Source organism: Martes martes (assembly GCF_963455335.1).
Source record: "Martes martes genome assembly, chromosome: 15".
Lineage (NCBI taxonomy): Eukaryota > Metazoa > Chordata > Mammalia > Carnivora > Mustelidae > Martes > Martes martes.
Window position 1 is genome coordinate 49325831 of NC_137903.1, and position 10672 is coordinate 49336502.

The following is a 10672-nucleotide window of genomic DNA, read 5'->3' on the forward strand; positions in this document are numbered from 1 at the left end:
AATGATAACCATTTTTCCACTGTCTCAGAAAACAACCCTGTGGCAGTTACATTACTTCTATCTCTCGCAACAAAGTTTCTGACAAAAAAATGTGCCTCCGGAATGCAGCCTCTTTGTTAACAGAAGTATGATGCAAAAAAATCCTAACAAATCAATTTGTAGATGTTTCTTATAAAGGGTCTAATATCAAGGATCAACTTTAAGTGGATCTTCCCAAAAAACCTATGGCATAGGATGAAACTGAAGCAAAAAGATATGGGGGGAGTACAGAGTACCAACTGCTGCCTCCCACAACAGCAGCAGATGTCATTCAGTGGCATACCACCTTTTGTAACAGGATTTGACCTATCTGACTGGTATTCCCTCTGGCTAGGATTATTCTATTTTCTCAACTTTCCAAACAACTTTATGTCTTCCCTGTATGGTACTTCAATACTTTCCCCACGCCTGCTTTCCCAACTTTGATATGTTAATTCCCCTATTTCTATTCCCTAAAATATCATTGCTTTAAAGCATGATATACATCACCTACTATTTCATCCATGGATTATCCTTATTCTTCTTCCACCCTTATTAAATGAACAATATTCAATACACCCTTTTCTTCTACTCGAGGTGTCAAAGTCTTCAAAATCTTTCCATTCTGTCATAAATCGAAAGAGAAAACACTGAATTTTTCAATTTGAGTAATAAATTTCCAACGATACTCAGTCTAGCACCCTCAAATTTAAGACCATTTCTTTTTTTTTTTAATATTTTATTTATTTGACAGAGGGAGAAAGATCACAAGTAGGCAGAGAGGCAGGCAGAGAGAGAAGGGAAGCAGTCTCCCTGCTGAGCAGAGACCCTGATGTGGGACTTAATCCCAGGACCCTGAGATCATGACCTGAGCTGAAGACAGAAGCTTAACCCACTGAGCCTCCCAGACGCCCCTCTTATTTTTATAAAATGTAGGAAGTATTCTCAATTTATGCATTTGGATAAGAGTCTTGTCAACCTGCTATTTCAAAAAAATGACACTTCTCAAAAAAAAAAAAATTAAAGACACTTCTCTTCCAACAACAACAAAAAAGGTCCAACATCCTATCTTGCCTAGAACATCACCTTCTTCCCCACGCAGAAGACAGGTTTTCTTTCCTTTCATCTCTGCTCTATTCCTACATCTCAAGACGAATTCAGTCCACTTGATTTTGAATTCCCTCCCTGTTTTCATCTTAGTAATGCTCTGTACTTCATAACCTCTATCTCACTCTTCTGAAACTGCCATCTTACTCCCTGGTTTGCCACCACCCCACCAATTCAATTCCAAACACCCCAGTCCATTTCCTCCAGCAAATTCATTCAGCTGATACAAAGCTAATTTTCATCTACATAAGGAAAGATCTGTAGCTATGCAGTTTAAAAACTGCCCAGTCATGGTCTTATACCACTGAGAAAGGTAGGCAACAAAACTCTCCCGAAAGTCAAGGTCACAAAGAATAATTGCTCTACCCCAACCACACTTGTTCAGCAATACCGAGCATCCTTCCCGAGTTGTCTAAAAACCAAAGGTTCAGTTTCCAACAAAGAAAAGAAAGTGAACATGATGCTTCCCTGAAGACATTCTCTAGCCTCCTCTCCACTGACTTTAAATAGAATGATTATCTGAGGAGGAAAAGGGAAATTTGGACTGGTCTAAGTCCTTATTATTCCTTCCCCTCTAAGTCCCATACTACTATTAGCCCAAAGACTTGCTTTATTTACTTAGAAGAGATGTGCAAGACTGAAGAAAGACTGGCTCCCAGGCATCCTTAAGGGACTCTAGATCCTATGCCTGTTCAATTCTGCTTACTCAACTTTAGCTGGAAAATATAAGTTACTCAAACATGGTGTTCATTCTCATCCTTTCTCCCTTATTCAAAGAACTCAAATCATCTCAAGTGGTCTATCAGTGATTCCACAATCTAAGGCTACATCTTCCCTAACATGCTAATTTCACAAAATATAAAACAGATTAACACAGAAGCCTCTCAAAACCAGCTGATCTTCTCATTAAAATTATCACGACTCTCCCAGTTTACTTTCATATCTTTCTATTCCACCACCTTATTTCTGCTCCTAACTGCCCATTATTACGTTATACAGATTCATAGATAATACCTATCTATGAACATGTGAATGCTCTTCTAAACAAAGCATCTCAGATTCTCTACTGTTCATCCATTTTCACTATAAACTACTGATCATGATTCAAGACCTTCTCAAATACGGGCACCTTACCTAATAGGCTTTCCTTGATTACCCTGTCTTTACAAAACAAGATATCCATATCTTGCTTTTTCCTCCTAATTCTTGTCACCACCTAACAAACTTACCTGTTCATATGTTTATTGATTGCATAATTCTACCAAGAATGTCTTCCTATGTTTTCTCTTTTGTTCACCATTGTCTCCTCAGCATCTACAAGAGTGACTGGTATATATGTAGCTCCCAATACATATTTGTGGAAAGAATGGATGAACCCACACATGTCACACAGTATGGCTGATACGGAGTTAGAAGACCTAGAGAGCTTCCACATACCAGCTATATGGTCCTCAAGAACTTTTACTTCTTTGTGCTATACTTTCCTCACCTGTTAAAAAAAAGGGGGTCGAACTTCATCTATAAAAAAAATCCATATAAGTTTTTCCAGGTGCATCACCCTATATTCCTGTTTAGACTAAAAACCTTCCTTGGTCCCCAACCTTCCTATCTTAATATCTCTGCTCAGTTTCCTTCCATTTTGGATTCCCCATTCTCAATCCACACGTGCCAGAATTTTGCTTATCCTTAAGGTCCATTTTGAGTGGCATTTTCTCCTTGAACCCTAACAAACTGTAAACTCAGTAAGAAGAGGGTAGACTTCTATTCTCTATTCTATTCTCACCACTGGGACGATGCCTCCCAAATAGATGATCAACAAAATGACTGACGAATGATGAGTGTATGAATGAGCAAATGAACAAAGGAAGCTTCTCCATATTTCCCCCAATTGCTCAGGTAACCTTCTGCCTTTGGACTCGTATAGTACTTGGCATCTTTTTGATACTTGTCATAGTTTACTCTGTGCTATTATTAATTTATTTGCATAATAAACTAAACAGCAAATTCCTTAAAATTAAGTACTATCCTAATGGTTCCCATAATCCCCCTTCTACAACATCTACCATAGAGCTTTCCCACAGTTGTATTTATTAAGTTCATCTGATATGTTAAATAATAAAAGGATAATAGTGGAGAAAAAGGACTGTGATAGAAAGAAAACATTCCAACTACCCTACAGTCATTGAGCACATACGCCGTGTGGATCCTGTCACTATTAAACTCAGGCATTCAACCATAATTCAAAGATCTCATCACTCTCTCCTTTCCACACCGTTTAATGAAACTATTACTACTTTCGTAAGCAGGATAACCACTCTCCTATATCACTTACTACCTACCTTCTCTTGTAATATGCATATAGAAAGCCAATCACCAATGCTTTCACTTCACTAAACAGCTAAAGTGACTTTTCTGCTCATTTCAGACTTCTACCCCATGCAATTCCCTCCTCTACAAGGTATGAAACCAATTTTTTTTTAAAGATCTTCCCATAAGCCTGCCTTAGTTCCACTCCTGAAAAACAAAAAGGATCCGTTTTAAGGCCTTCCTTCCCTTTTCTAAGAAGTAGTAACTCTCCAATTAATCTCAGGTTCCAACAACCTTGTATTTCTCTGCCATCAAGATTTTTACCCTCTTTTTCTACCTCCAAGCTCTTATTCTGCTTCCATGGAACCTTCCTGGCTGCACAATCGCTGGTGTCTTTCCATTCAATATGCTCTCATCATCGCATACCTAGTTCCGATGTATCTATGTTTCGCTTCCTAAAATGTTTATCAGTCGCTCCCTTTACACCACCCCAGACACACATCACATACTCGCACACGCTGTACCCATGCGTCACTCTACCTCTGACATACAAGTTCCTTACACCACTCTTAATGAATGCACACGACTCTCAGAATGGTATCTTCCGACTACACTAATTCTAACTCAGTTTCTTCTGGGGAACCCAACACCGTCCATAGTACCTCCCTCTTTCCTCACTTCCTCATCCATTCTCCCTCTTTAATCTCCCACCCCCACCCCGCCAACTAACTACAGAGGACATTATTCCTCAGCACTTTCAATCCCAGAATAAAGAACAAACTCGGGTTTCCAGCCGTCTCCCTCTCCTCTAGCCCTCCCTCCTCGACACCCCCCCCCCAGGTGTGCAGACTTCCACCTCGTCCTCTCCCCATGCATCGCCCCAACCAATCCCACACCACACAATGTTACCCCCACCACCCGGATCAGACTCCACGCCCACCTCCACTCGGGGTCGCCGCCACCTCGCCCCCCCCACACACACGTCCCCCGCCAGCGAGACTGCGACCCTGGGGGCGCGCGCGCACACACACATTCTCACGCTTCCCTAACCTCCTTCCCGGCACCAGGACTAGCTGGCTACGCTCGAACTCAGCCCGGCAGGAGGGGGCTAGGCACCCGAGAGTGTGCCCGCCCCGCCCCCTCCCGCGGATCCCCTCGCAGCCCCCGCCTCCCCGCCGGGGAAGGAGAGGACACAGCAACTCCCCCGCCACCCCGACACACCACCTCCGTGGCTGTTGCTCCGTGCCCCAACCCTCGACCAGCTCCCCCCACGTACGGGGCCGACCTCTGCACTCACCGGAGATACTGCGCGCTCTGCAGGCTCATCCTCCGCCGCCGCGTCTTCCCGCGAAGCCTCTGTGGGTCTCTCAGGCTCCTCGAAGCGGCCCCGCGGCACCGCGGGTGCTGGCGGCCGCCGCCATCTTCCTCTCCTCCGGCTCCTCCTCGCTCGGCGGGGGGGTGGGGGTGAGTGAGGCGAGGGGGAGGGAGCGGGGAAAGCTGCTCTCTCTGCTGCTCTGGCCCGTGGGGCGCAGGGACACTCCGACCCGGGAGGGGGGAGGGGGAGGGAGAAGGGAAGGGGGCGGGGGGAAAGAGGAGGGAGAAGCAGAGGAAGGAAGTGGGGGTCCCTCTCGCGAGATTTCAGTGGCGCCCGTCCCTCCGGGTGACTTCTGCCTCTCTGTAGCGCTCCCTTTTGGGATCGGCTAGCTGTGAGGCCTCTGTGCGGCTGCTGAGCGGCCTGCTGGAGGCGTTCGGCGGCTTCCGGCCAATCCACCCCTCTCTCGCGCGAGGGGGCAACCCCAGCCTCACCGGGAACATCGAGCCCAAATCAACCAGGAGTTACACTTAAAGTCTTCCCTCCGTCTTTCCACTCCACCCGATTTCTCTCTTCCTTTTTCCACTCCTCCACTTTTCCCTACCGGAAACGCTGCCCCTTCCTCCTACAGTTCCGCCCGCCAGTCCCGCAACTCTAGTCTTCCCTCGCGGCCCAGAAAGTGACGCTAAGGACCCCCTCCCCTTTTCTGGGGGCCCCACCTCCTGCACGCCTGGAGACTGTTGAAGGGGATGGGGTGGAGCCCGGGGAGGAAGAGAAAGGAAACCAATCGGATTGGATAAGCAGCTGCCATGGCAACTGGAGGCTGTGGTTGTATTGTCATAGTAACCAATGTGTGCGGACCGGGTGACCCTCCCTTGGCGAACGGATTCCCGGGAAAGTGCCCAGGGTTCCCCCTTGGCTTCCCTTCCGTTGAAAGCCTCCCCCAGGTTGGGAATCCGGGTGATCTCCTGGGCGGCGAAGTTCATTTCCTCTTCCCTTTCCCCTTCCCTCAACAATGGGGGACCCCGAGGCATTCACCGTGGGCTTTTCCACCCGCCTGCGGGCGGGAACCACCTCCAGTTTCCTCTCAGTGCGGGGCGTGAAGAGGGGCGGGCCTTCGAGGAAGACGCCGGGCCTGAAGGCCCGCGAGCTGCGGACCGGAGCGTGGAGGGCGAGGCGGCGGGGCGAGGCCGCGGCGCGAAGCTGCGAGGCGGGCGAGGGGTTTCCCCAGGACTGCCTCGGGCTCGAAGAGGCGGGATCCCGCCAGGACGGGGTCCCTGAGGGAGGAGAACGGCACACGACGACCCAGATTCCTCTCCTGAGAGACCTCAGACTTTCGTCAGCGGGTCGACCCCTTACCGAAATCCCCCGAACCGCCGCCCACTCGCCCTCTGCGACCGAGCCACCTCCTGCTGCGGGGAGGCCGCCGGAGTGAGTGTGGGAACACATCCTAGCACACTTGACAAGGTTTTCCAGCATTTAGAGCCAGGGACGTGGTGAAACGCCCACGACTGCCGTCCCTCTCAGAGGTACCCCGCAGTGGGGGTCCCACTGGGTTACCCGAGGCAGACCTCCCAGTTCCTCCCTCTGCAGACTTCTCTGATGGGTCCGCAGTGTTTCGGAACTTGTCACTCTGTATCTTCTGGGTCCGAGAGAAAAACGTTGGGTAAAATAGTATCAACGAGAACCTAGAGGCTGACGGGAGCTTCCGATGAAAGACATTGAGGAAAAGGATTTTCATTCTTCCAACAAATCTTTTTGAAAGCAGTAGGTGTATTTTGTGTCAGGTTTGGGGCTAAAAAGCAGAAATAAAGAATGGGGTCAATAATACTATGGAGTGTGAGAAGTGGTGGTCATTCTCATGGTTTAAAGGACTTATTTGACAGTTTACAAATCCTATTTTCGATTTGTATTGTGGAGCCCTTTACGTAACAGTACCCAAGCACTTCAGTATGTATAACCGTATAACCCACCCCCCCACCCGACCCCCGGAACGCGGCCCTCACTAGATAGTTAAAATCAGCATTTTAATGGGCTGTTCTCCTTTGGCTGCGTTTAGGTAACTGCTTCCTGCTATCTTCCATGCTAGAAAGAGGCACTTTCCAGATCCTTCCGTGAGACCACACCTATTACAAGACTAGACCAATGTCTGTCTGGAACCTCACGTATATAGATTTGGAGGAAAACGAAAGGACAGGCTACTCTGAAATAAATCCCAAGAGGATTATCATTAATGACACAGAACCTGAACTATGCCCTGCCCCTCCTGCTGCTATAGCCTACTGTGATGTGGCGTGAAGCGTGGTGATTGCAGCTGTACAATGCCCCCTGTCATCCCTCCCTGCACCGACGCGCCACCCACTCACGGAAAAGAGAGCCACCTAGCGAAAGATTGTTCTCATCTCTGGTGTAGATCTTTTCCTTCAACTCTAGAGCCCAAGGATGGAGATTACTGCCACATAGTACCTAAAATACCCTGAATCTCTTTCCTGAAATGTAAAAAGATTTTAGCCAGAATAAAAATTTTATGTTAGGTTAAAAAAAAATTACTCCCTTAGTAATCATCACAATAACACCTTTTATGTCTGTGGCTGACAACTCCAATAAACAGTATTGGAGCAAATGTCATGACACTCCTGGCAAGGGATCTAGGAGAATATTACTATCTTCTCATTTCGGAAATAAGGAAACTGGGATCAGAAAAATGAATCCTTCTGTTGTTTTTTTCTATAAACATTTACTAAACATTGTATTTCAGGCACTGTCCAGGTTGCTATGGATACCATGGTGAAGAAGACCAGGTCCCTGTGTTGGAGAAACCCATATTCTGGTAGAGATAGCAGAGAGCAGAGAAGTGATAAGAATGCTGTATGGTGGGTGCAGTAATTAAGGTAAGAACAAAGTACTTTAGGTACACAAAAATACAAATAATCTTTGTATTTTATAGCAGTCTTCCCTAAGAATTTTATAGAATTTGTCAATGGTTTCACAGTGTCCCTACAAACTAGATAGAATAGTGACATCATTGCCAATCCTGAAAATAACTTTTGGAAAATCAATAAAACTCACAATACCCAGAATTTACGTATTGCTTAATGCACATTTACCATTCTCACCTCTTTCTACTGCCTCCCCATCAAAAGACTTGTAGAATACAAACATCCTTATGCAATAGCTTTTATTCACTTTTTTCCCCTGCAGATATAAATTACATCTAAACCAAAAAAAAAAAATTTTTTTTTAAAGAGAAACTCTTACTTTGTCTAATCCTACCTGATTTTAAGGGTTTTTTTGTTTGTGGCTAAGTGATTTTGTGGAAAGATCATAAGCTAGCAGACCTGAGTGTGCATTCTAGCTCTGCCCTCCCAGACTCTAATCTTCAGTTTCTTCCTTGACCAATATGGAAACATTACCTTTTACAGGCTTCCTCTGAACTTTAATGATGATGTATATGACTAAGTATAACCGACATGTAACACTGGTACTTGATAAGTGTTAATTTTCTTTTTGCCCTCTTACCCTTTTATATTAAGCTAAAAGGAATAGAACTACTGCAGCTTAAAATTATTGTTTTAAAATGGTAGCTTATCTATTCTTTGTAATACTCATAGGTCTGACCATACACCCAAATCTATTCTTATTCAGTGTTGGAAAATAGATTTCCTTATCCATGAATTTGACCACAGAAAAGAATACAATATCAGGGGGCACCTGGGTGGCTCAGTTGGTTAAGCATCTGCCTTCGGTTCAGGTTGTGGTCCTGGGGTCCTAGGATCAAGCCCCATATAGGGAGCCTGCTTCTCCCTCTCCCTCTGCCGCTACCCCTGCTTGTGCACTCACATGCACTCTCTCTCTCTCAAATAAATAAAATCCTTAATAAAAACAACAACAAAAAGAATACAATATCGGGATATTATAGGTCAGATTCTGGAGGGTTGCAACTTTTAGATAACTTTTTATCACTAAAAATAGCCTAATATGGGGCACCTAGATGGCTTAGTTGGTTAGGCGTCTGCTTTTGGCTCAGGTCATGTTGAACCCGTCACTGGGCTCTCTGCTCCCCAAGAAGCCGGCTTCTCCCTCTCCCACTCCCTCTGCTCATGCTCCCTCCCTCTCTCATTCTGTCAAATAAATAAAATCTTAAAAAAAAAAAAGCCTTATATAACTGCATTTTGGCCCAAGTAAACAATCTGTCCAGCTTTCAACCACACAGCAAGTACTTGCTGAGAAGCTGCTTTTAACATTCCTACCAAATTTACCCAGAGCTTTGGTAACCTGATAATTAATACATAGGAAGCCTCCTCCCTTTTTTATAATAGACATCTCACCCTGACCCATGAAACCATAACAAGCACTAATTTATTTTAATATTTATCCTACATATTCTGAATGTTTCCAAATCAGGTACACAATTAGGTACTTAACACATGTGTTTCTATTTTGATGAGTAGAATGATTTATCAACTGCAGTATTCAAGTATACAATGTATGTGAAGCCGGTCGGTGCTGTCTTCAGTACCACACCTCAGGTCATGGAGCCGGATGATTTAACCAAAAGAATGATTCATTCTCTTCAAATAGTGAGTCAGATACAAATTGACATTTAAACTCAGGTCTCCTATTGCTCAAAATTTCTTAGGCCAAGGGTCAGCAGCCTTTCTCAGTTTGCCAAGTATATATTCATTCACTCCTGAGCAGGAGTCGTTGAGCCAGAAGAACAGTCAGGAAGTCTTACAGCCCAAGATCCTAGAGAAGAAACCTGTGGTTTGGAAAGCAGTGAGGTAACAGAGAGTGGTGGTCATAGCTCACTCTCCTTCTCCATTCTCCTAATATTTACTAAGGGAAACCTTTTTTTTTTTTTTTAATTTGACAGAGAGAGAGAGAGATCACAAGTAGGCAGAGAGTCAGGCAGAGAGAGAGGGGGAAGCAGGCTCCCCGCTGAGGAGGGAGCCTGATGCAGGGCTTGATTCCAGGACCCTGAGATCATGACCTGAGCCGAAGGCAGAGACTTAACCCTCTGAGCCACCCAGGCACCCTAAGGGAAACTTTATTAATCTTCAAGAATTTCTCCCAATTCCCAATTAGAAAATACCTTTGGGAAAGAACCACACCTTAAAATCTTATCTGCCAATTTAATGGACACAGACCATCTGGAGAAAACAAGAAATGCTCATAGGGAAAATTGAAGAGTATTTTAAAAACGGAAAATTAAAACCTTAGCCTCTTTTTTTTTTTTAAGATTTTATTTATTTATTTGACACACAGAGACCGCAAGTAGGCAGAGAGGCAGGCAGAGAGAGAGAGGGGGAAGCAGGCTCCCTGCTGAGCAGAGAGCCCGATGCAGGACTTGATCCCAGGACCCTGGGATTATGACCTGAGCCAAAGGCAGAGGCTTTAACCCACTGAGCCACTCAGGCGCCCCAAAACCGTAGCCTCCTAACAGTCTATATTGTCCAAGGGCCTTAGTGTTCATGGATATCTTTACTACTCCAAGGACAATACTTCTGATGCCATCTTGGTGTCCTTGGTATGAAATCAATATGTTTCATATCAAAATCTGTTGTATTACCCAGAAGCTGCCATTTTTTTCTTAGAACACCCAACTAAAAGAAAAAAAATATTTTAATATTTTATAGTCTGCACTTTCCTAATTTATATAGGGTAGACTATTTTTGAGAACAGAGAATGTGATACAATATTGTCATTTGCTCTTCTTCAAAACCCTGGGAAACCACATGTGCACGCACACACACACCTTCTTCCTCTCCCTGTCTTTATTATTTTACCACCTCTATTTGCAATTCAAATTAAGATATGATATAAATGTAAAGCAAAGAAACTCAGGATGTAAGTTCATCACTTCGAGATATACTAAGGATATATACCCAAGGGCTGTTCTGCTTTGCTTAACTATTCTAGGGTCTTTTC

At 44.9% G+C, this 10672-nt stretch overlaps 1 protein-coding gene across 6 annotated transcripts in view; it reads right to left on the reverse strand.

The window, feature by feature from the left end:
- The window catches only part of SMG7 (SMG7 nonsense mediated mRNA decay factor), a gene marked incomplete at its 5' end in the record, with an annotated part of 92783 nt that extends 87811 nt beyond the window's left edge, over positions 1 to 4972 (reverse strand). For all 6 annotated transcript variants that reach the window (XM_080825012.1, XM_080825014.1, XM_080825013.1 and 3 more), the window contains one exon: positions 4730 to 4972. In XM_080825012.1, coding sequence (XP_080681138.1) covers positions 4730 to 4758 — 29 coding nt within the window. The remainder of the gene's footprint in view (positions 1 to 4729) is intronic.
- Between the last annotated feature and the right edge of the window lie 5700 nt (positions 4973 to 10672).